The 27,211-nt window shown below is 40.9% G+C and overlaps 1 protein-coding gene across 12 annotated transcripts in view; it reads left to right on the forward strand.

The window, feature by feature from the left end:
* The window catches only part of TCF4 (transcription factor 4), a 2,211,973-nt gene that overhangs the window by 1,858,032 nt on the left and 326,730 nt on the right, over window positions 1–27,211 (forward strand). For all 12 annotated transcript variants that reach the window (XM_044074967.1, XM_044074939.1, XM_044074975.1 and 9 more), the window contains 2 exons: window positions 16,117–16,250; window positions 17,514–17,658. In XM_044074967.1, the coding sequence (XP_043930902.1) occupies window positions 16,117–16,250; window positions 17,514–17,658 (279 nt within the window). The remainder of the gene's footprint in view (window positions 1–16,116; window positions 16,251–17,513; window positions 17,659–27,211) is intronic.

Here is a 27,211-nt window from a genome sequence, read left to right on the forward strand (position 1 = left end):
ATTCTCAAGTACATGGGTAGATACAGTCAAGATGTCTGCATCTCAAGTGCTAGAAAGCTAATGAAGAGGGGCTTTTTATACAAATGTTTAGTCTGGATCACATGGATTGCCAAGCAAATAGTGTTGGGAAACATGCTTAAGGCCATGTTTACCATACTCTCAATATTTCTAATTGAACAAAATCTTAGGTGAGTTTGTATTGCTGTGTGTAGTGTCATACAAGAGACAATGAATTGTGGCTACTTCAGAGGTTCAAAACATCTGTAAATGCAGTAGCTGTAGAGGCCATCTTAGAGTCTGATAATATTGTGATGTTTGTCTTCACTGAGTGTCTTAGCAAAAACTTGCCTTACAAGACTCTCTGTCAGACTTGAATTTAGTATGAAGTATGAGAGCTCATGCAGTGTGCAGGGGGTGTAACCTAATTCTGGTATAAAAGTTAGAAGAAAAAATGGAAGGTAAAGAATGGTTTGAGAAGGAAATGTTTCCTTTCTTCCACTTAGAGTGGAAGCCCCTAGAGGAGGGTAAATAACATGCAAAGGTATTTCTCAAACATTACATGGTGGAGGGGGTTAGACTCACTCATGATGAGGAGACATGAATAAAAAGTTTCTCGCCTGTCCTTCAGTTAAAACAGCCTACCCTCAGTGTAGTTCAGAACAAAGATCCTGTACTTGCAGTAGCTCAAATGAATGTGCAGAAAACTGATGGCATAAATATAGAAAAACCAGACATTACTTGAATTTTGGACCCAGTATGAATAATCCTGTGTCATCATTCTAGACATGACTGCATGAAACTAAAAAGTCTGGAATCTTGGTATGTCAAAAGCTCAAAATAGGAATGGCCCAAGGTCACAGAAAACACAAACATTTATTTTCAAGGGGGCAAGTCCCTCTTCTTCTTCCTTAAGTGGGGGCAAGATCTCATATTCCTGAACATTATATATGCTAACTCCAAGGTTATTGTTTGGAGAAGATGACTGGCCCATGGCATATGTTATGGAGTGATCATCAATTCTTTGACCTTCTCATCAGAAGTGTATCAACATATAGTTATCCCTAACGTCATGTTTGATGCTTGATAAAAATCCCAATTCTGATCCTCTACTATCTAAAAAGGCAAATGAGTTTGGATTGTACCCCCAAATGCCATAATAGTCTTTCTATTTTTCTTTGTATTTTTCTAGAAGCAGATTGTTGTGTTTTTTGTTTCTTTTGCCTAGCAAAGGGCTGAGAAATTCAGCATTTGGCTGGATAGAGACTTAAATGGTATGAGCAGATTTGGAAAAAGGATTTATTCTTCTGGCCGAATGACTCTAGCAGGCACTTTTCCTGTATTTATTTGGTGTAGGTAGACCAGGATGGGGGCAGCAGGTAATGAGTTCTACAGGCTAATTACCTGCCATATGTCTTATCTTTAGACTTCAGTTCATGAGCTAGTTAACGAAAAGCCATCTGCCCTTCCTTATACAGAGGAGAAGGAGGATGTCACAGAGAAAGCCCTTGATACTGTGTCTGCTTCGAAGACTGACTTATCTGCTGAGTAAAAAATCTTTTTCAAAAGATTTGAGTGACAGTCTTTTCTTCTGAAGCTTGAGCTATACTCGCTGAAGCTTGAGCTATACTCGCTGACCATTTTTTTCCTAGTCCAGAATTCCACAGCAACAACCACAAGCAGACCAGAAGATGAGGACTGCCAGAGATCAAAGGCTGACAGGAAACTACCCCTAAGAAGCCAGGTTATCTCTGCCTGACTTACAAAGCCATGTCCAAGTCAGAATTGATGGACATGCTCCACCTAAAGAAATCCAAGTCACTGTGAGCCACGCGGTCTAGTGAGCTAAACCTCGCCACAACAATAAATAGAACATGCTGGAGGGATAGATTCCTGTCACAGAGACTCCCCATGCTTTGGAACAAAATTCCAAATTACATCAGGCAGAGCCCCTCACTAACACTCTTCAAGAGAAACCTTGATGAGTGGATGGGTAACAGAAAATACACCCCTGGGATCACTTCATTGGCTCTGCTTGACAGAGGATCAGTTAATTAATCAATGGGGCGGTGAAAGCCGACACACTCTGGCTAGGCTTATAAATGCCCTCGGGCAGATAGCCTAGTACCTACCTATGAACATATGAAGAATTAAAACCCGAAGCACTCACAAGGATCAAAGACCTGAATGACTAAGATAACAGGACATCTGCGCCGAATCGTGGGCGAGTCTATTCTAGCTTCACATCAGATATATATCAAAATAACATTCCATTTACATTTGATTTACCAACAATTAGTTGCATAATTAGGCATTTTCTCAGAATGCTAAATTCTGTTATATAAAACAAAACTATACTGGCTGCTCTCTGTTTTCCATGATATTACCAGAAGCACAGTAAACAAGTTCTCATCAATAGGAGAATTTTAACAATAACCATAATATGACATACCTTTGTGTATTAAATGGATAGATAATTGAATATTAGAACTTAAAAATCATTTGGCATGCTGACATTCAGCAGACAATTAGAATGCAGTCTTTAATTCCTCACAGGAACATTTTCTTTCATTTGTACATTTACACATCACTTGGGCTTTTACAGAAGTCTTTTGTGTATGAGACAGTGTGCAGAATATTTGTATGTGTGTAGTTTACATCAGCTTACATTCCATTTAATAACATTTATGTGCATTTTTTCATTATGCGTCTCATCCTTTTTGCTCATAATTTTTATTTAAAGCTTGTAGATAACATACCTTGCTAAACTTCAAAATGTTATCTACCAAAATGCCATGCTGTCTTACTTTCTTGCATATGTTTTGTATTTCTTTTCTTTCTTAAAATGTAAAACATTGTACCCTTTTGTAATTACCTAAAAATATGGTTTGAATAGTTTATATACTGTTATCCTTCACTGATTTGATACAAAATTTTTCTTTTAATTCAACTGAAACAGTTTTGCCATATTTCATTAAAGAAAACGTGCATCATCTTCCACCTTTAATACTGGAAAAAGTAAAAAAAAGTGTAACTGCAAAGACTTACTGAATAAGGCTTGGTAATATGCACTTGCTTAATGGAGAGCATGTTAAATATGCTCAGGAATTGTGCAATTTCACTAATTTTCTTGGTAATGCCTTCCTACACTTCATGCCTTCATCTGTATGCAAAGTTTTTTTTTCCTAATTTGTAATATGCATAATATTAAGTGGAATGTATTCTGTTTGTTCATTAACTCCCATTCCTTGGTGTTATTTGAGGTTAATACCTAAACCAAGTACTACTCAGCTTCTCAGCCTATTTGTTCACATAATATCACATTTATAGTATTTGATAATGTAACTGAGAGTTCATTCTCACCCCCTTCTACTATAGCAATAACCCACACCTGGGTGTGGGTAATGCGGGATTTACCCATGGTTGGCGTGGTTTGGTCCCGAGGGACCAAACAAAGACAACCATGGGTAAATCCCACATTACCTACACCCAGAAGTTATTGCTATTATACTATGACATTATTTAAGAAAATAAATAATTACTTTTCTTAAATAATGGCATTGTATAATGCCTCTTTGCTGCCCTTCCGCAGCTGTCTGGTATCCGCAGCAGTTCTGATGTACTGCATGCCTATGCAGTACATCAGAGCTGTGGCCAAAAGTAATGGAGAAAGCAAGATCTCCATTGCTTTTTTGCTGTTTTGCTATGTTAAATGTGTTTAACATAGCGAGACAGCTTTAAAATAAGCAACGGAGATGTCCGTTGCTTATTTTAAAGCTGTCTCGCTATGTTAAACCCATTTAACATAGTGAAACAGTAAAAAGCAATGGAGATCTTGCTTTCTCCATAGCTTTTTTTTTTTAAACCTGTCTCGCTATGTTAAATGGGTGTAACATAGCGAGACAGCTTTAAAAAAAGCAACGGAGATCTCCATTGCTTTTTTTAAACCTGTTTCGCTATGTTAAACTCTTTTAACATAGCGAGACAGTGTTTTAAAAGAGACTTATACTAATGGAAAAAGTCCGGGCGACCGGACCTTTTTCCATTAGTATAAGTCGATTTACAATGTGTACGCTGGCCAATCAGCGTGCACGTTATGGAATATTAATGGGGGGTCATGGTATAATACTCTGTATTCAACTCACTTGTATCAAACTGCTTTATCTCAAAGCAGTTTATAAAACATACAAAATTCAAACAAGCAAATGTTCAATAGAAGTTGGGAAAATGGCTAAAGGTTTTACTAAATAAAATAAATGTCAATATAAATATGAAACAAAGAGTACTAGTACAAAGATAATTTAAATATATAAAGTGTTGAGATTGCAGTAATAAATTGAATATAACAAATTTACATCAAAGTAAGCATAAACTTTCAGATCTTAAAATGAAAGCGTAATATTTCAAGTAAAATGTGCTTGATGAATGTATTGCATAGTGCATGGTTTGCTTTCATTGTCAAGCTCTAAGGAAGTAAAAATAAATTGGTGAGTAGAGAAGGTCTGCCGTGTGTTTTCTAAATGTCCCACACCACTAAGTTAATGCACATTCCCAGCAAGATAGAATGTAGCAGGCATCCTTGTCTGACTTCTGTGTATAGTTTGGTTTTATTGGCTGCATATTGACTGGACATTGTCTGGATCCCTGAATTCTGATTTGTTTCCTTAATCTAGCCTTTAAATATATCAACAGACCCAAACATTTGCTGTGTATGTGTGAACCTGTTTGACACACAGTTATTTGCTTTATTAATATACAAGCATGACGTATATGCTAGTATTTGACCTGCAACACTTCTTTCTAAAAATTCCTTAGTTAACCATAGTATAATTTTAATATCAAAGCCTGGAACAGAACCTGCTTTCTCTTGTTATGTATATTTCCTAAGAGCAATTTGATTTACTGGTCATAGTTTCTCTGCGGCTGGATTTGTTATTTATATTTTGTAGAGTCATTCATTCATAGAAATCAGACTTGAGTTACTGAGAGAGATAAGGACATGTCTGGGGTAAGGAGGTTTATCTTTTTCCAGTGCCCTTCGGTGATTTTGGAGTTAGCATATTTAGATATGTGGATTGTGTAGGTGCAGGAGTCATGCCCCTGCAAACGGAGATGTTCTGTGATATTCAGTGGAACAAGTTTTGACAGTTTGTTAGCTGTACGAGATCACAAAGGTAGTCACCACCAGTGATACAGTATAGACTCGACTTTCCTGTTTGACTTCTAAATCTATGTTTGCAACATTTTTGCTAATATCTTATAGTCACAATTCAAAAGTTTTAGTGGTACCCGATTATTGTGAGCTGTTCTTCTAAAGTCTGTTCCCTCATCATATAGCACGTGAGTATCCTTCACCCATTCCTATGCCATTTATTTTTGTATCACAGCCATTCTTTAAAACTACAAGGAATTTAGCACTCAAGGCCTGTCAGTTAGTAGCTGCTTCTTGACATTTTTGCAAATTATTATTCCATACTTCAGTAATGCTGTATCTCCATCTTAGCTTTTCTTGTTTCCCCCATTCATTTCCTTTTGATCTCTCACAGCTTAAGTGTTTTCTCTTGGGAAGCTTGTCTTTGCATTTTGTAGCCAAAGTATTTGAGTTTTAGTCATATTATCAACCCCTCCAGTTGCCAGTCTGGTTTTATTTCCTTAAGTATCAACAGATTTAATCATATAAACATCTTTGCAGAAGTAGTGGGTATTGCTTTTGATGTTCTCCAAAGAATTAATGCCTATCCTTCAATATCTTAGACCACTCCCAGTTTATTCTGGTGGAGAATGATTCCTATTACTGTGAACTTCTTCTTTTGATATTATGTTGTCAAGCCCCTCTCTCCCTTCATAGTTACCCTACTGATATTTTTCATATATTTTCTTGTAAAATTTTGTACCCATTCTGATTTCCCTACCTCTTATATTCGGTGTCTGTCTTCCTATAAAAAACTTCTGTGGTGAATACAATGAGAAAAAATCCTGCCTTCTACCTTTTAGTAAAAACATCTATCACAGCACTCTTTCTTCCGTGTTTCTTTATATAAATATGTCTTAACACTGTTTCGGAATTTTAACATCTGTAACTTTCAAATTTCAGTCCTGTGTGTGTTCATGTTAAGTCCGTTCCCTCTTCCTCTTCTATGTATATCCCTGCATCACTCTCTTGTTTTAATACAACTTACCAGTTGATCCTGTTAGTGCAGACAACAAAAAACAAATACCTCTTAAACTTTCTATACACATTTTAAGAAAGCAACACTATCTTTCTTCTGTAGTGTTTTTTTTATTAATCTCAGGTAATCCCAGCAATACTTTCTCTTCTAATATGTTGTCAAATGTTTCACTTAACAGCATAGGTATGATTTTTTACATAGGTTAATTCTAGGCTAACTGCCCTTTTAAGCCTACCCAGTTATCCCCTGTGAGATTCAAACCCAGTACCTTGTGTTTGTAAGGCAAACAACTTAACCATTAGGCCACCCTCCCAACATCTGAAAAAATTGTTCCTTTACTTCAGTAGAGTTCTTCTCATATCCTTAGACCATACTAAAAAAAACTGTGAGTACAGTTAGTGACCCTACCTCCTTCCAAAAATTGTTATGTTTCCATTCCATAAAAAGTTTGACTGGTAATCCACAGTTCTTATTTTTCTGGTGGTAGGAGGAGATTCAGCAGTATACAGCAAGTCAAATATTCTCCATTTAACATTTTTTAATTGTGTCTACACTCACTGCTGTCCTTAAGTAACACATTTCTATTTTACTAATTAAGTCCTGCAACTGATAATTTAATAACTTCTTATGGGTATTCCTTCTCCATAAAGACCCGAATCCTTGGCAGTGCAGATACATCTGTATTTCCATTTTCGATGATTCTAGAATATTGGGAACACATTAGTAATACATTTCTTATTAACCATTTCACAGTGTCTCACCTCCTCATGAATTTCTTCATGTTATTTAGAAAAGAATAATTAATTACAAATTAGTTCAGTGATGCCTTGTGGGTCCAGTAACAGCAAACAGCAAGAAGCTAGAACATGATGCAATGTCTTTTGGCAGATCAACATAGCTTTCGGGCTAGCACAAGCCCTTTATTAGCAGTTCTGCATGACTCCTGATTGAAGGGCGTATGTTAAACTGAAAGATGGAATAATTGCAAAAACTATATTGGTCCAAATGGTATTGTATCGTGTCTGTGTTTCAGTTACTTTGTGTGTTCATGCTATTTATTTACATTTGACTTTAACATTTCCTTTAACATTTTCACGTTTAATGTTAATACTTTCATCGGTACTGGTTTTACAGTTAATATTAATCCTGTCTTAGATATTGTTTTCTTTTTAATGTGTCTTTTTTCCTTCTTACTAATGTTTTTCTTGTTAGCTTTCTCTTTCTGAACCACTCTTCTCTTCTGTACTCCTTTCGGCATTTCCTTCTCTTGTTCCTCTCTTTCGTTTCTTCTCTCTTGTCTATGTTATTATTTTGTATTCCAGCCAAACATGTTCAGCTGCACCACATATAGTGCATTTTAAACAATTTTCCTTTGTATGATTCTGTGTTTGTACAACTTATTTTATGTGCAAGGCCATGGAATGGATTATCATGGACCTCGTTAACAGGGACATTGGCAACCTCCAAACACTCGACCCCACACAGTTTGCCTTTGTCAAGGGGAGGTCATGTCTGTTAAATCTGGTCGACTTCTTCGAGACAGTGACCAAAGTCATGGACAAGGGGAAGACAGTGCATACTGCCTACCTTGACCTGGCCAAAGCCTTTGACACTATTCGAGCATAATGGATAAACTCTCTCAACTAGACATCAGTCCATATGTTACCAGATGGGTAGCAAACTGGCTCACTGATAGAAACCACGTAATCAAAATAGGGGAAGCCACCTCAAGCAGTAGACCCGTAACGAGTGGCATTCCCCAATGATTGGTTTTGGGGCCTCTTTTATTCAGGATATACGTCTCTGAGGTGCAGGCCAAAACCAGTGGGCCAAACACCAATCATAACCAAAGTGTTACATAGCTCACAACACCAGTGTGCCACCCAACAACAGCCCCTAAGGCAAGACAACGTACCCAACACTAGTCATAGGTGACTCTATAGTCAGGCACACTGATGTCCCACTCACCAGGCTGAACACGGAGAAAATTACAGTCATCTGCCTGTCGGGTGCCAGGATCCACCACATAAAGCATGCACTCAGGTCACTCCACAACAAGTACAAATATGACTCTTGTCATTGTCCATGTTGGAATGAATGATTTGAGATGTACCTCCCTGGACTGCATGAAAACAGACATAGAATCGCTCTCAGATCATGTGGCCCAGGCAGGTAAAACCTTAGCCTTGAGTAGCATCCTGCCTTCGCCCAGAATGATACCACAGTATAAGGACAAAATGATTGACTTCAATAATTGGCTAAGCTTCTGGTGTCATTCAAAGGGGATCCAGTATCTGTCTGCCTGGGATGACATGATCGACAGACCACGATGCTTTGCTAGAGATGGTCTGCACTTGTCGCCCCTGGGATTCAGGTTACTGGCTAAGGCTCTTGCCATCCCTATAGTGCCTTTTTTCGGCAAAGTTCAAAGGACAAAGCCACCACTGTAACAGGTACTAGCATGCAAAATCTGAAGGTAATGCTACTCAATGCTAGAAGTCTAGACCTCAAAATGCACTCACTCAACGCACTCCTAAAAATGGAGAACATCGATATCTGTGCAGTAACTGAGACCTGGTTCAAGGCTCCAGAGAGCACCCCTGCAATACCAGGCTACAACTCTTACCACCAGGACTGAAACACTAAAGGTGGAGGAGTGCCCATATTCACCAAGGATATTCACAACACCAAGCTAGTTGCCCAACACAATGTGACTGAAATTCTCCAGGTGCAACTAACACTAGGTAAGACTGCAATCCAAATTGTAGCTTGCTACAGATCCCCCACCATGCCCCAAGATTCTTACAACACCTTTCTAAACATACTGGAAAATATTAAGATACAACCAAACAACCTAATACTGGGTGATTTCAACTACCCTGCCATTAACTGGGAAAACTCGTGTACCAACACCTTTGCCCAACGGTTCTTGGAATTCATAAATTCCAACACCCTGGATCAACTAATCCTTAATCCCACCAGGAACTCCAATATCCTAGACCTGGTCATTACCAACGTGGGAAATCGATGCTCCACACCTGTGGTCATCCCCTCGTTGATTAGGTCTGACCATAAGCTAATCACCCTTGACATCCACATCCCACTCCCACCCCCCAGTAAGGAAACCTGTGTAAAAAACTTTTTCAAAGCCAACTTCATGCTACTCAAGTCAGAAGTGACAAATGTCATGACACCCATGCAGACGGGAACTGAAAGTTCGACTGCTGAATCCTACAGTAAGGCACTGTACGAGCAGATCCACTTGTGCATGAATCGTGCCATCCCCAATAGAACCAAGATGCTCTCCTCCAAAAAAAGGAAGCCAATCTGGTGGTCCCTTGCCATAAACAAACTTTACAACAAAAGGAAGAAACTATTGCAGAAAAGAGGAAAGTCCCAGGATGCAAAAAAACTCCCTTACCAGCCTCAGTTAAAAGCTGTGAGCCCTCATAAAATCCTGCAAAGCTAGTTACGAAAATAAAATTGCCAAAGATTCCAAAGACAGCCACAAGGCATTCTATAGCTATGTCAAGAGTCTAAATGGCAATGCTCAGATCTGCTCTGAGCTACAACAGAATAGCATTAAATATACTGATTCCAAGGATATTTCCAATATCCTGGCAGATCGATTCAGTGCAAACTTCACTCCCCCTCTCACCCCCTAAAGGGCCCATCACAATACCGAAAGATTGTCAAATTCCAGTAATAATGGCTACACAGGTAAAAACGCACTCTCCAAAGCTAAGAATACAGCATCCATAGGACCAGATGACATCCCAGGCTGTGTACTACATGAACTACAAAATGAACTGGCACTTCACCTAAGTGTCATGTTTAATTATAGCCTCACCTCAGGCTTCATGCCCACTGAGTGGTGCACAGCTACAGTTATCCCACTCCACAGGGGGGAATCCACCTTGGATCCCGGGAACTACCGCCCCATCGGTCTGACAAGCCTGATCTGCAAGGCCATGGAACATGTTATCATGGAACTTGAAAACAAAGACATTGGCAACCTTCAAACACTGGACCCCACGCAGTTTGGGTTCGTGAAGGGCCGATCTTGTCTTCTGAACCTGATTGACTTCTTTGAATCAGTCTCCAGAGCCATGGACAAGGGTAAGGTGGTCCAGACAGCCTATCATCAGACATCATCCCCCACTCTGAAATCATAGATAAACTTACTAAGCTGGGCATTAATCCCTACGTCACTTGATGAGTTGCCAACAGGCTTACTGAGAGAACCCACACTGTAAAAATAGCCGACTCCAAATCCAGCTCCAGACAAGTGACAAGTGGAGTACCTCAGGGTTCAGTCCTGGGACCGCTCTTGTTTGGCATCTACTTCTCTGAAGTACCAACACTAAGGGACTCTGGCTAACAAAGTTTGCAGATGACTGCAAACTCGAGCCATTATTGAATCCTCAAATGATGTGGATATTCTACAAAAGGGCCTTACAGAAACAGATGCTTGGTGCCAGAGCCATGGGCTCAAGCTCAATGCCAAGAAATGTATTGTTATCCCCTTTGGGAAAAAGCATGTACCCATGAATTAGCACATAGGTGGCAGTACACTAAACACCAAAAGTGTGATAAGGGACTTAGGGACACAGGTGAACAGTGGTCTCACGTTCGATAACCACATCGCCACAACAGTCAGGAAATCCTTCTATGTGGCACACCTCATCACTAAGGGCTTTTCATCCAGAAAAAAGGAGGTCATTGTCCCACTGTACTCATCCCTCATTAGACCCATTATAGAATACAACGCCCCGTTTGGTATGTACCTCTCAAGACATCTGCAACAACTGGAAAGGCCGCAGAAATACCTCATTAAAAGAATCACAGGCCTAAAGCAGATGCCCTATGCTGACCATCTAAAAAAACTCCACCTATACTCTGTGGCATATCGTCTACTCAGAGGCGATCTCTGCTTAACATAAAAGGTCATGTCAAACGCAGATCTGTTGGGCATGCTACACTTAAAGAAATCCCAATCCATCAGAGACACATGGTCCAGGCTTCCAAACCTTGTCATCACAATAAACAAAACATGCTGGACGAATAGGTTCCTGACCCAGAGACTCCCCAGCCTCTGGAATAGACTGCCCATATGTGTCAAGCAGAGCACCTCTTTGGCCCTCTTCAAAAGGAACCTTGATGATCGGATGGGAGATATGAAATTCACCCCGGGGATCACGTCAGTCACCCTGCTAGACAGGGGTCCAGGGAAGTAAATACTGTGGGAAGAAATAACCAGGGAATTGTTATGGCTAGGCTTGTATAGGCCCTAGGGCCAATAGCCTAGTACCAACCTATGAACCTATGGCTGACCAAGTTTGCAGATGACTGCAAGTTGGGCGCGGTCATCAATTCCCCAAGTGATGTGGACGTCCTCCAAAAGGGTCTCACCCAAACAAATGACTGGTGCCAGAAACATGGCCTCAAGCTGAATACCAAAAAATGCATCATCATCTCGTTTGGGGAGAGTGATGCCCCCATATATTATCACATTAATAACTTCCTAAGCATGCAATCAGTCGTGAGGGATTTGGGCACCCAGGTTGATAGCAACCTGACTTTTGACCACTATGTTGCTTCCATTGTACAGAAAGCTTTCTACATGGCCTACCTCATAAGTAAGGATATCTCATCCAGGGACAAGGAGGTCATAATATCCCTGTATTCTATAAGGCCAATTATTAAGTAAAACACCCCCTCTGGCATATAACTCTCAAAGCACGTGCAGCAGCTGGAGAGACCACAGAGGTTCCTCACCAGGAGAATCCAAGGCCTCAAACATTTACTCTACACAGATAGGCTAAAAGCCCTGTCCCTCTACTCAGTTTCATACAGACTCCTCAGAGGCGACCTCTGCCTGGCATACAAAGCAATCTCAGACCCCGCCTTGATGAGACTGCTGCATATCCACAAGTCAAGCTCCAATCGAGTAACCTGCATGCGTAATCTGAACCAGGTTTGTGACATCAATAGGACTTGTTTGCGGGGCAGATTTGTGTCCCAGAGACTCCCCCATCTGTGGAAGAGACTCCCTCTCCATGTCAAGCAGAGTACCTCATTATCCCTTTTTAAGCGCAACCTGGATAACTGGATGGGAAACAGAAAATACACCCTTGGGATTCCACCTGTGTCACTGCTAGACAGGGGCTTTGGGTGCTGACTTGTCTTAACATGGGATAAACTCTTGGCTAAGCTTATAAAGGGCCTCAGGGCCAATAGCCTAGTAACTTCTTATGATCCTATGAGACCCACAGCCCCATACCCAAAGCAATGTTTCTGATGTCCAGTACACAGGATAATACATGTACTATTTTTGATAAACATCTGGTTATAGAAATGTTTTTATCTTCAATTTTCAGCCAGTAGATTGGATTCACCCTCAACCCTCTGTCCGCAAACCAGATCTAGCCTTAATTGGTTTAAAATTTGTTTTCACTGTATATTGTTTCCAGGTTGCCCTGCTTTTCCTGTCTTCAGACTTATCATTTATGTTATTTAAGGTTTCCTCTGTCTGAATAGTCAAATCACACGTAATTCCTGATTTAAAATGCACTATTGTACATAACTTTTTGAGTGACAGTTCCCACTCATGCAATTACTATCTTAGAGAAAATGTATCTGTTCATGGAGTCCTGTATCCATTTCAACAGTCAAAATCTTAATAAGAATCTCCTTTGTTCTATTATTACCTCTGTACAAGATGACACTTCTCTATTGTTTATTCTTCTGGCCACAGTGACTACTTCTGCAAATGTCCTTCATTTGGCATTTGTCTCAGCAGCTCTCTCTGTTTCTGGCATCTCACATTGTCTTTTTTCCATTAGAGTTCTCACATCTACCTTATAGTTATGTGTTGCAATGCAATGAATCACTCAGCAACATCTGATGTCCTTCTTACCAGCAGCAACCGCACTTCTGAGGAATCCCACATCAGAGTATGTTTGAAGCCTTTGAGCTTTAGAATAACCCTTCACATCCCTTTGCTTTCAGGTATTTGTCTCTCTGATATTTGTGAGTCTTCCATTACTTGTTTTGTGTCCATCACAATTCATTGTAGCCACCATGGCTTGCACTGCTTCAGTATCTCCTTTACTCCAAGCTCCTTTGTTACCATCTGTCATTGCTGCCATGCAGAACTTACATCACAACTTTATCTATTGATGATGTAGGAAAAAGCTCCCAGTGTCCTGACCAATCAGCATGAGTAGCACCTGAGGACTCCAGTGAAAATACACCATGTCTAGTGGGACCAACCCATTCAACAATAAGTAAATAAATAAATAAATAAATGAATGAATAAATAGACAAACTGGGAATAGTTCTTCCTGCATTGAAAGAGGTCTTTACTTTTGTACAGGTATTTCTATATGTGCTCCATCTCCAATTTGGGATAATCTGGGGACTTCCTCCTGGATTGTGTAAAGGAGGTGGGTTGAGAGATATCTTTTGGGCTTATGGTGCTATGATCACATGCTTCCAAGCCCTGTCTGTTGTGTGGGTTCTATGGTGGGCAATTTGATGCCACTCAGAACAAAGTCGTTATTCTTCCACGATCTCCTCCTGGTCTTATTAGACCTCCCTAGATTGTTAGGCTGTAGCTGGTCACCTGAAAACATGCTGTCCTTCACTCCTTCTTTGATGTAGGTCCCTGAATTTCTGTACATCACTGGAAAGGTGGAGAACCAGCTTCAGGTCCACACTGGTAGAGGGTTGTTGGTGTCCACATGTGGAGTGCCTGCACATAAACTTCTCTGAGCTGTGTTCCTAGCTTTCTAGGACTAAGCACATCTACCACCAGAGTCATAGCATTGTGTTGCAAAATGAGGAAAACCTACTGACATTTAGACATGATTACTGAAGAAGGTTGGAGAGTGTTATTGAATCAAGAGAGGTAGTGACAGTTGTGGATGGACAATGAGGATCCCATGTGGAAAATAAGAAAGAAGGTGTTGATAATGATGATGAAAACTTATTGACACTGGTAAATATGCCATCATTTTCTTAACTGTTCATTAAAAGCAGAATACACTTCTTACTTCTGTTAAAGATTCATAAGAGTGACTGTGTGATAAAAGTCTTCAGCCTCTCCCATGGGGCTGTAACATTTCAGGTCAGTGATACTGATACGTGGCCTTCGTTCTCAGTCCCTGTTACAGAGTACAGTGTGAAGCAAAGCATTAGTTTCAGAGTTTGTGTGCTTTTGGTAGAGCAGATGATACAGTAGTGCTGTCTAATTGAGTTAATCTGCACTTTTACACGTGTAGAAATAGTGATTGCTTACTTTCACAAGAAGAAAAGTACTACACAGTTCTGCACTTCTTGGCAGCTTATATTCTCATAATCTTTGTCAGCAAAGTGTTTAACTGCTTGTTTTTACTTTTATTTATATGTTTGATAACTAGTTAGGTGGTTTTGCCAGTTGACCTTTTTCAGCCACAACCTGGGCCATGAAACAAGAAAAAAAAAGAATAACAAAACTGCATTTATAGTGAGTGTGTGTTTCCAAATTTATAAAGTCTAATAGCACTACAGAAAAAGGTATAGAATGATAACATCAAAAACATAAATTTTACATTTTCATAGATGCCAAAAAAACGTAGTTAGACTAAATTAATCCACTGACTTACAGGACACAGTGCAAAATAAAGCATCCTTGTGGGTTTTTTTTTTTTGATTCATGATTACATGAGCTTTACTGTAATACCTTTAGGTTTATAAGCTAACCATTCTCACAGGTCTCCAAGCCCTGTTCATTATGTGGGTTCTATGGTGGGAGAAGGAGGAGATTGTGGAAAAATAATGAATTTGTTCTGATATTTAAAGCTTTGCAAGTTAATTTCTGGCTCAGCTGGCCATAACCTCATCAACTAATGAATTCCTCATTGCTTGAAATATATGATAGAACAGAGAAGTATGATTTGGCAGACTTTCAGTAATGAAACTCATTCATTTGAACAAAGTTAAAATATGTACGTTTATCTTAACAAGCAAAAAATCTACATGCAGTGATTTAGAGCTTAAATGAACTGGTAAAAAACAGAAGAGCATTGTTTTAATTAGGTGCTTTAGCTGCAGATAAGGCAACAGTTATGCGGTTAGTAAACTAAGCAGCCAGCTAGGTTAGTAATACCCAGCCTAATGTATATTATTGATGGAAGGAAGTTGCAAAGAATAATCTGTATTTTTTTCCCTTATAAGTTTGTCAACAAAAGTGTAATTCATCAGTTGTTTCTATTTTAAAAGAAACACAAACATTTGTTCTAGTAACACAAAATTAGGGTGACAGAAATCACAAAAAGTTTTTACTTAGAAGTCTGAATTTCCATTGAGCTAAAAGAAAAGTGGTCTTTATATCTGGCTTGGATTCCATTTCCTTGTGCTATCCTATCTTTTTGCTTTTCAACATAGCTGTTTGCTCTGTACTGTGACAAGCTGCTTGCCACTAATTCTGGCATAGTAGGCTGCTTGCTGTTGCTGTGTTCTGCCATTAAAAATGTTATTTTTTTAGGAAGTGGATTTGCTTTTGCAGATGCTTTTGTATGATTTTAGTTGCAAACCTAAGATACTTTCTTTACATGTATCTATACCTCTCAACCTCTTACTGCAAGAATTTGTCACAAAACACAATTTTTGTGAGGAACAGACCAAAAATATGAGGCAAAAATCTGGACATTTGGCGAAAATCTTTACAGTTGAGAGGTATGCATGTGTCATACATGACAGACAGGGAAAAATGCTTGCTTTGTTGATTAAAAATTAGATTTTTAATATAGACATACTATTTATCTGGATATCCAAAGAATAAAAGAAGGCTTCACAATTCTGTGCAATGAAAATAGGTGATTTCAATGTGTACTATGTGGTCAGTGTGGACATTTTCTGCCAGTAATTGCATGTCACCAGTGATTTGATCTTGTCTGTTTTCCAGATGGACATCATAGCACTGATCCATGGAGTTCCTCCAGTGGAATGAACCAACCTGGTTATGGTGGTATGCTGGGCAATTCTTCTCATATTCCACAGTCTAGCACCTACTGCAGCCTGCATCCTCACGAACGCTTGGTAAGAAAACCTTATCACTGTACTCATTTCTTTTTTTCTGTTTATATATGCATTTGCTTTGCCATTTTCTTCACTGATTAGGTACTCTGTGTTAGGTTTTTGTGCAAATTGTCTTTTGTTCTCCTGTCCCACAGGGTTGAGGGCAGATTGCCAAGGAAAAAGAGGGAGAGAAGAATCTTTCTGTCCCACCACTGCTGTTCCCAGCCTCCTCTATATGGTAACATTGTTAGAGGAAGCGAATCCTCTAAGGAGCCTGGTACTTTTGCTTGCTATATTCTATTTATTCACACAGCCTGCCACAGCAGTAGCCCTAGTTCTTCACCAAAATGGTGTCACCTGTGTTTGTGGCTGTACAAATCCTGGCCCCTTTTCTCAGTGTCACCTTCAGAACAGGCATTTCAGTCATGCATTAGAGGCTGGTGTGCAACTGGTGAACAGTCCAGTATATTTACCTCAAGCTAACACACCAGGATTCAGTCTGTTTGGCTGTCTATCATATAAATGCCTTGAGAACAGAAGCTTTATTTTAATGCTGAGACATTTTGAACTCTGTTATATCCCAGGGGTGAGATGTGACTCAGAAACTGGTGCATTACTGTACACCTTGTTTTTTCTCAAGCCTCAGAAAATATTCCTTCTCTGCACTTCCCAGATTTCTAGGATCACATTTAGATGAGGAGGCTTTATTGTTATGAATTATGTAGTTTCATTGTTAAATTTAATATTTTTTCTTCTCCCACCCCTGCCTTCCTGTAGCCTGACAAGAGATGGAAGTGACTTGCTATGAAAGTGACTTGCTTAAAATGAAGCCTATTGTACCTGCATGTCAGAATCAGTGCCTGGCTGTTGGTCAGTAGAATGAAGAAATGCATATGCTGATGGATCACCACTCCTGTATGCCATCAGGGAATTAGCATTGTCCATTAGTTATAAGTATGCATTGCCTCACTTGATTTACTTCTGGAAACAGAATTATCTTCCAGTGGAGGACCTACCTGTCTACTTAAGGGGTACAGCAGCTGTTACACTTGGTAATACTTGTAAGTCTTATGATTACCATATTGTAACAGAAACGGTAGAAAAAATTCAGAGTGGTTTTCTATCTACAAGTTTTTTTTTCCTTAAGCGTATAACTTGATGTGCAATACTGTTTGGACTTGGTTTAGAACAAGCTGTGCTGCACAATGACTGCTAAAATGCTTGACCTGGCTTCTGCTGTGAACATAGAGAATACTGGATTGATTTGTTCTTTTTATTGCACAGAGCTATCCAGCCCACACCTCTTCAGACATCAACTCCAGTCTTCCTCCGATGTCTTCTTTCCACCGCAACAGCAGTAGCGGCAGCACAAACCACTACAGCACTTCATCATGCACCCCGCCTGCCAACGGAACAGACAGTATAATGGGTACGTTGAACGCGTAACAGATGTATAGCGCTTTATTTCAGAGAAGGTAGCTCACTAGCATAACATCCCTTCAACAGGTTGCTTGTACTTACAGAGTAGATTGTTATCTGAAGTTAGAGCATGACTTTTTGAATAATTAGTCACGTGTCATTGCTGAGCATGGACTATACTCTGAGATGATGGTAGATATCATAAAAAGTACATGTTTTTTGACTGCCCAAACACTTTTCATCTTTTTGTTTTTCATGGTTTTCTTTTCTGATGCCATCATTTTGGCTTAGAATGCCCACCACTATTTGCAACAGTATTTGTTTTTCCTCATTTTTTCATGCTAAGCACTTTGTTGATGTCTTCTGTCATGCCATTTTAACACTGGCTGTGGTCATGCTGTCCTAATCTTTGTATGTCTTACCTCATTCGTCATGACATTCACCTTATTATATTTCATTCTGTCTGTTTTATTTCTCAAGAATATCTGTCTTCAAACTTTTCTCACATTTCTACATTTAAATTAGCTTATTTCCTATCAATTACTTGTAAATCTTTTTTATTTTTATTATTTTGTGATTTTAAGACTGGAGATGATGCTAGTGGAAACTAGTGCATAAGTAACCCAGCCCCACATTGTATATTTGATTGGGAAAAAACAGTGAATAAAGAAGATAAAAAGACAAAGTTCAGATATTTCTCAGTTTTGACATCTTATCTTCATTGCAAAGAACTTTAATTGCAAGATTAACTAATGTTATTAAAATACCTGTGAACAGAGTCGAGTGGACTGATCCGATTGCTTTCATTAAGGAAATACATGAATGATATAGAATCAAAGACTGTTAGTGACTTTTTATAAAATAGTTTACTTAAAATGTAGTTCATTAAAACACATGTTGTTTATTTAAATCATTATATAATCCCAGTCATTCTAGACTTATTTATTTTACATTATTTAACTGTAATGTGCGGAGCACATACAGTGGCACAGTGGATAGTGTTGTTGCCTCACAGCAAGAGATTCTGTTGCTCAATTCCCAGCTTGGGTGTCTTCTCTAAGGGGTGTGCATGTCATCCCTGTGTTTTTGTGGATTTCCTCCAGGTTCTATGGTTCCCTCCAACATTCTGAAGACAAGCAGTAGTGGATTGGACACTCTAAACTGGTCATAGGAGTGTGTTTATGTGTGAGTGTGTGGTATGAAATAACAATTGTGGCAGGGATAGCCACCCAGTAGTATGACCCTTGGCTGTAGATGATTGTCACTGCTGAAGTGATACCCCAACCCCATGTGCAAAAAATGGTAAAAGGGGTTGTAGATGGATGGATGGATCCTAGACTTAATTCCCATTACAAAGTAAAACAGTTTGACTGCATCCAGATCTATATTTCTTCAGTCAGAACAGATAGCTCAACAGCTTAAATATGGTTACTGCCTTTACTTTTTGAACCTTAATCTGGTCTGCGAAATTAAAACATGACCAATTGCTTTAACAAAACAACTAAATATTGCTTGCTTGATACCAGATTCTTCTTAAGCACAAAACGCGTTATTAGTAATTGTTGATTTCGGGTTTTCCTTTGCTGGCAGGAGAAATTTATTTATTTAGCTTTACCTGCTTAATTACAGAAAACACTGTTTTCTGACAGACTAACTGGCTCCCTATTTGTGATAAAGGTATCTAACAGGATGTCTTTTAAAAATGTTGTGAGAACAACTTCTAACTTAGGAGTCTACAACTGTGCTAATGGTCAACAGTCCATGCCTACTTTCTAAGGAGTGAACATAGTGGAAATAAAAGACAAAACTATGACCAGCTCTGTGATATAAAGTAAAAGAGTCCTTAGTATGACAGAGATAACCAGGGATCTACTATAGGCTTGGACGATTGAGAAGCTGGGGAAGGAGGGGTGGGAAAGGGAAGCTTTGTTGGCTTACTAACTCCCAAGTGGGAGGGAGGAGTTTCTGCTCATGATAGACATATCTCTGGACATGGGGATGTACTGTAATTAAGAGACAGCTTGCTAGTAAAACTACATCATTAAAGCAGGTGGAGCTAGCTGATTCTGCTTATGGTGACTTGCATGGTGTCACAATCTCCACAGAGTTAGGGCATACCAAAAATCCTCACTGGCATGCAGACCAGATTATGTGGTGCTGCAGGCTCCTCCAGTCCACTTCCCCTACCCAATCCACCATAGAAGCAGATGCAACCCTGGTGGATAATACCATGGACACTTAAATGGCACAGCTGGGCAGTTGATGGTCAAGTGGTGACATGCCATGGGAAGGGGGAAAAAGACAAAATTAAAGAGAGTTGACAGTCTTTTGTAATTAACTTGGTGGAAGGTTGAGGGAATGTGACTACAATCCAGCTGTATAAATAAATATATGTGTATATATATATATATGTATGTATATATATATATATATATATATATATATATATATATATATATATATATATATCTATAAATATGTGTATATATATATATATATATATATATATATATATATATATATATATATATATGAATATGACGCCCATGCCCTGGCCCAGCAATCAAGGAGCCTCAATCCTTACCACTAACACCAGTGAGGGGCGTCTCATATAGGAGGAAAGGATAACAAATACACTCAGTAAAGTGCAATTTCCCTTAAGAGCACACAGAGATCACAGTCACTCTGGGGATGGTCACTCCTTTGCTCTCCAGGTCCCCAGTAAGACTCCCCACTGGCACAGCTATAGGGTCCAAATCTCAGCCTAGTGGGCAAGTTAAAAACCTCCAGCACCCTCTCTGTCCAACCAGTGCTTTGTGTCCCTGCTCAAGTAGCTCACACACACACACACACACACACACACACACACACACACACACACACACACACACACACACACTTTGAGAAGAGTTTATACAACCACACAGATACTCCTGGGGAAGGTTCTCCAGCTGTGCCCCTTTTTCCCAGACTATACGGTAGTATCAGCTGCCACCACCCACTAATATTTATTAGCTACTGAAAGGTCCTTAAAAGGGTGTCCAATTATTACTGAGCAATATTATTATCCAATTGGTAGTATAGCACATGGCTAAAGCTATTGGAGTGGCATTGTACAATTTTACCAAAGGCATGCAAGTGCTCTAAAGAACTTAAATTGTCTCTACAAAACAGCCCCAGCTGAAAGGGTTTTAAAAATATGTAATAACAAATAGTCAAAACACAAGACAATAATTTTACTACTCAGTGCTAGTCAAGAGTTCAGAGATCACAGAAAAATACTTAAAATAATTTAATAGTACAGTTCTGGCATCACAGAAAAATACTTAGTTTAATCTTTCTAGTTTCTAGCTATTTCTAAGAGAAAACACAAATCTAAGATAAACTTACATATAGAGCAAGACAGTCCTGGTGAGTTGGATGGTCAAGACAAAAATGCTTAATGCTCTCTGATTCTCTCTGTTTATATTAATATTACATTCCTGATTCACATTACATCATTCTTCACACTTTCCTGGGGTTTCCAGGCTGACAGGCTACATTCTTTAGTAAGCTCACACCAGGTCAGGAAGCAAAGCCATTAAGGACATTTATGCATGCAAATTCTGGCCATTAACTCTGGCCTTAAACAATAGCAAGAATTCCTTCATCTATTCTGGCTGGAGCTGTGTTTACATCAAAGGGCCACAACATGATTTACTTGGTCAGTAGAGTGCACTGTTGTTACATTTTTTTCAGTTCCACATGTAACACTATTTTTACTATTTAAGACAACAAGCCTGTGGTTTACATTAATATTTATAGATAACAAGAATTATCTCCTTTCTATCTGGCTAGGCTGGCAGCCTTCATCTATCTTCACCCATTCTTCACATATCCCCCACCCTGGAGAACTCAAGCTAGTTTTTCAAGTGACCCTTGAGAAATGCTACTAGAGAGGGTTAGGTCTATCTGAATAGACCTTACCTCATTCCCTGTCTTGAGAGCCCATTTGCATTGGCATTGCTAATCCCACTGTGGTGCTGCATGGACATATATGCTTGCATCCCCACGCTCCATCATAGCAACTTGGCATTTTGCTGGCTGGCTCTGTTTAACCATATTAGGGGGTTATGGTCTGTCATACCAGTGAATTTCCTTCCATGCAGATAAGGCTGAAGTTTCTGCAGTGCCCACAATATGGCTAGACATTCCTTTTCTAAAGCTGCATAGCATTCCTCCCTGGGTTGCAGCCTACGACTGAGATAAACCACCAGATGCTTTTCCCCCTCTGAAGAAATCTGGCTAAATACAGCCCCCACCCCATGGTTCAAAGCATCCACCTGCACAACAAATTCTTTGTTGTAATCTGGACTGGCTAACACAGGGGATCCCCTCAAAGCTTCTTTAAGCTTCTGGAATGCCTGCTCACATGCTGGGGTCCACACTACCGTGTCTGGCCTGTTCTTCCTTGTCATGTCTGTGAGGGGAGCAGCTATGGTACTATAACTGGGGACGGACTTTCTGTAGTACCCTGCTGTCCCTAAAAATGCCCTCACCTGCTTTTTGGTAACAGGTGCTGGCCATGCCTGAATGGCTTCCACTTTGGCAGGTTCTGGCCTTATCTTACCACTCCCCACTCTATGTCCTAGGTAGGAGACTTCTGCCATACCCACCTGACATTTGCTCTGCTTAATGGTCAACCCTGCCATCTGTAGTCTGCCCAGCACCTCCCTGACATGTTGAAGGTGCTCTTGCCAGGAATGGCTGGAGATGGCAATATCATCTAGGTAAGCAAGGGCAAACCCTCCTGTACTGCTAGGATATTATCTACCAGCCTCCGGAAAGTTGCTGGGGCATTCTTCATCCCAAAGGGCATCTTTGTGAACTCATACAAGCCAAAAGGAGTCACAAAGGCTGACTTCTCTCTAGCACTTGGAGTCAAGGGCACCTGCCAGTAACTCTTGGTAAGCTCAATGGTTGTAAGATACTTAGCCCCACCCAGCTGCTTTAAGGCCTTATCTGTCCTAGGCATGGGGTAAGCATCTGACTCTGTGTGACTATTTAATTTCCTGTAGTCCACACAGAACCTGGTGCTGCCATCCTTCTTTGGCACCAGCATCATTGGGGAGGCCCAGGGACTGTTGGACTCTTGAATCACCTAGTTCCAACATCTCCTGCACCTCCCTCAGAATCTGTTTGACTCTCTCAGGCACTCTAAAAGGGGCTTGCCTAATAGGCCTTTGGGGTCCTGTATCCACCTGGTGCTGCCCCAGGTGGGTGCACCCTGGTTTCCCAGTGAACATGTCCCCAGATTCCTGCAACACTGCTCTGATTTCTCAAACCTGGCTAGGAGATAGCTGATGGGACATTGCTACCCCTTCCACTGGGGTGTCAGCCCAAGCCTCACTGAGGAGATCAGTCCCCAGATCTCCCTCAGACTCCTCCTGCAATCCACTGCAAATGCTCAGCGCAAGGGCCTCCCTGTCATGGTAAGGTTTCATCATGTGATGTGAAGTGCCCCTGCCTTCTGCCTAGCAGTTCCACCATGTAGTTAACATCACTTACCTTTCTTACCACCTTGTAGGGTCCCTCCCAAGCTGCTTGCAGCTTGTTGTGTCTGACAGGAATGACAACCATTACCTGCTGTCCCACAGCATACTTTCTAGCTCGAACATTCCTGTCATACCACACCTTTTTATGTTGTTGGACTTCTTCCAGGTTCTCCTGGGCCAAGCCCATGAGTTCCCTGAGCCTTGTCCTGAGGTTCAAGGCATAAGCCACAACAGGCTCTTTGTGAGACTCGCACTCACCTTCCCACTCATCTCGAATTAAATCAAGATGTCCCCTCACCCTATGCCCATACAGCAACTTAAAGGGTGAAAAACCTGTGGATTCCTGGGGAACCACTCTGTAAGCAAACAACAGATGGGGCAAATATTTGTCCAACTCCCTCTTAAACTGATCTGCAAATGCCCATAGCATGGACTTGATTGTAGAGTTTAACGTCTCAACAAGACCATTAGTCTGGGGATGGTAGGGGGTGGTCTTCATGTGCTTCACCCCACATGACTTCCACAGACAAGCCAGCAGGACTGACATGAAATTGGCACCTCTGTCAGTCAGTATTGCTTTTGGGAAACCTACGCTGCTGAAAATGTCTAGCAAAGCATTTGCCACCTTCTCTGTCTCGATGGAGGACAAAGCAACCGCCTCAGGATATCGTGTAGCATAATCCATTACCACTAGTATATACTTTTCCCTGTGGAACTTGAGGTACTTAGAGGACCCACAATATCCATAGCTATCCTCTGAAATGGCTCCTCAATCACAGGCAAAGGCATCAAAGGAGCTCTCACCTTGTCTCTGTCTTTGGCACTGCTGACAGGTCCTACAGTCCTGTTACATCTCTGGAAATTCTAGGCCAATAGAAGTTCTGCATAATATGCCTCTTTGTATGTTATATGCCCATATGACCTGCAAAGGGAATATCATGGGCTGTGGCTAGAAGCGCCAGATGGTAGGCTCTAGGCACTACCAACTGCTGTACTCTCTCACCTTCTAGCCCTCCCTCAGGAGTCCACTCTCTGTACAGTAACCCTTTGTCTCAGTGTACAGATTCCCCCTTTCCTTGAGAATCAGGTGCCTCCCTAGCTACCTGCCTCAGGCATTGCAATGTAGAGTCTGAGAGCTGAGCCTGTCTCAACTCTATCCTTGTAACCTTTCCCAGCTCCCCTTCCACAGGAAGTCTGGCATTCTCTGACAGTGGTGCCTCACTGTCAGTGTGGGTACTACTACTCACCTCTACCTTTGCAGTCACTCTGTCCAAGGGGCCATCAGTACCCCCAAGCTGCTGTGGCTCACCTTCAGTCTCACAGCTACTGGGTAGCTCCCTCCTGAATTAACCACCTCACCAGTCCTGGCTTCAAGTATTCAGTCTGTCAGGGTCTCCCCCAGGCTAACAGACCCACATGCTTGTCTCCTAGCCTGACTGTGTGTAACTGCACAACCACATGGTACTGCCTCATTCAAATCCTTCCCTATTAGGACATCTGCAGGATGGTAGTTTGGTAGCCTTGTTGTCTCAAGACAACCTATTATTGGCATTTTGTCTTTCCCACCTACTGGCTGCCTCAACTTTTGTTCCCAACCTTGCCTCCATGGACACCTGTATGCCTCATGGCCCCACTGGTTGCATTCAAAACGTTTAATCCTAGCTCCTGGACGTGTACCTGGACTAGTGGCTTCCCCTGCTACTGGCAGATTTTGTTGGGGCAGTCTGTGCTGCCCACCATGAGTTCCTTTAGACCCATGAGCAGTACTGGGAGTCCCTTTCCTGTGCAGGGCTGCCCTACTTGCCAGGTATAGGTCTCCCTTCTTCTCCAACTTATCTGAAGTGGCGCATTGTCTATCAGCTAACCAGATCCTCATGTCCCCAGGCAAAGTGCTAAGGGCTTGTTCCCTCACCCAAAGGTCTGCCAGCCCTTCAGAAGTGGTAACCTGACATCCACTCACCCACCTATGGAAGTAAGTGCTCAGTTCAGCAACATATTCACACACACTTTCATCTGCCTTGGTTCTATGCTCACAAAACATTTCCCTGTATGTTTCAGGTGTTAGCTTAAACAATTCTAACAAGTTATTTTTAACAGCAGTATAATCAAAACATGCAACATCAGACATTTTTGACAAAACAGTTACAGCTTTACCGTGGAGTAAGGGGGTCAGGAACCATACCTAGAGCCTTTGGTCAACACCATACTGTTTGCAGACCCTCTCAAACATATGAATGAAACTATCAAAATTATCCCCCTCTTTAAACTGCAGAAGAAATTTACTGACCTTTTGTGCTTCTGGGGTCCAGTTACTCCCTTCCCCATTACCTCCATGACTCTGGTGAAGAGTCAGCATCTCCTTCTCATGCTGCCTGTGCTGCTCCTTTTCCTCAACTTCCAGGCATAGCAGTTTCTCATTCTCCTCAGACTGTAGACTGCTCGGTCTATCAGCTGCTTCTATCTCCAAACATCTGGCCTCCAACTCAAGTCTCTTTAGCTCCATATGGATTTTTAAGTCCTATGCAGAATGGTTGAGCTGTCCATTCTCTGAGGGTGGTGCATCTCCACTGCCAGTCTGATTGTCCTCCTGGTTGCTGTTTCCTGATGCAGTTGTGACTAAAGCTACAATCAGGTCTGCCTTAGTCAGGTTTCCATGCACCAGTCCTCTAATCTGGCACATCTCAGCCAGCTGGCTCCTTGTCAGCTTTCCGTACTCCTCTGCTGACATGCTGCCTGCACTCCCTGACTAACTAAGCTAACAAAAGAAATAAAACAATTGTGATCTGAACTCTGAGTATACACTGCATGGCTGATTTAGAGTACAAAACACCTTCAGTGATCACGGTATGCAAGCTACAGGAATTCACTCTATCCACACCACTACAAGCCAGTTAGTATTTGCCAACCAGTTAATATGTGGTGTGGTATCCCACCACTGCCAAACAATTAATATGTGACGCCCGTGCCCTGGCCCAGCAATCAAGGAGCCTAAATCCTCACCACTAACACCAGTGAGGGACGTCTCATATAGGAGGAAAGGATAACAAATACACTCAGTAAAGTGCAATTTCCCTTAAGAGCACACAGAGATCACATTTAGTCCGGGGCAGGTCGCTCCCTTGCTCTCCAGGTCCCTAGTAAGATTCCCCACTGGCACAGCTATAGGGTCCAGATCTCAGCCTAGTGGGAAAGCTAAAACCTCCAGCACCCTCTCTGTCCAACCAGTGCTTCGTGTCCCTGCCCAAGTAGCTCACACACACACACACACACACACACACACACACACACACACACACACACACACACACACACACACACACACACACACACACGAGTTTATACAACCATACAGACACTCGTGGGGAAGGCTGGCACAGGTTCTCTAGCTGTGCCCCTTTTTCCCAGACTATACGGTAGTACCAGCTGCCACCACCCACTAATATTTATCAGCTACTCAAAGGCCCTTTAAAGGGTATCCAATTATTACTGTGCAATATTATTATCCAATTGGTATATAGCCCAGGGCAACGGTATTGGAGTGGCGTTGTACAATTTTACCAAAGGCATGCAAGTACTCTAAATAGCTTAAATTATCTCTACAAAAACAGCCTCAGTTGAAAGGTTTTTAAAAATATTTAATAACAAATAGTCAAAACACAAGATAATACTTTTACTACACAGTGCTAGTCAAGAGTTCAGAGATGACAGAGAAATACTTAAAATAATTCAGTAGTAGAGTTCTGACATCACAGAAATACACTTAGTCTAATCTTTCTAGTTTCTAGCTATTTCTAAGAGAAAACACAAATCTAAGATAAACTTACATATATATATAGATCAAGACAGTGCTGGTGAATTGGATGGTCAAGACAAAAATGCTTAATGCTCTCTGATTCTCTCTGTTTAAATTGATATTACAGTCCTGATTCACATTACATCATTCTTCACACTTTCCTGGGGTTCCCAGGCTAACAGGCTACATTCTTTAGTAAGCTCACACCAGGTCCCTAGGACATTGCATCTTTTGGT

This window comes from Protopterus annectens, chromosome 1.part1, assembly GCF_019279795.1.
Source record: "Protopterus annectens isolate FY-2018-M chromosome 1.part1, PAN1.0, whole genome shotgun sequence".
Lineage (NCBI taxonomy): Eukaryota > Metazoa > Chordata > Ceratodontiformes > Protopteridae > Protopterus > Protopterus annectens.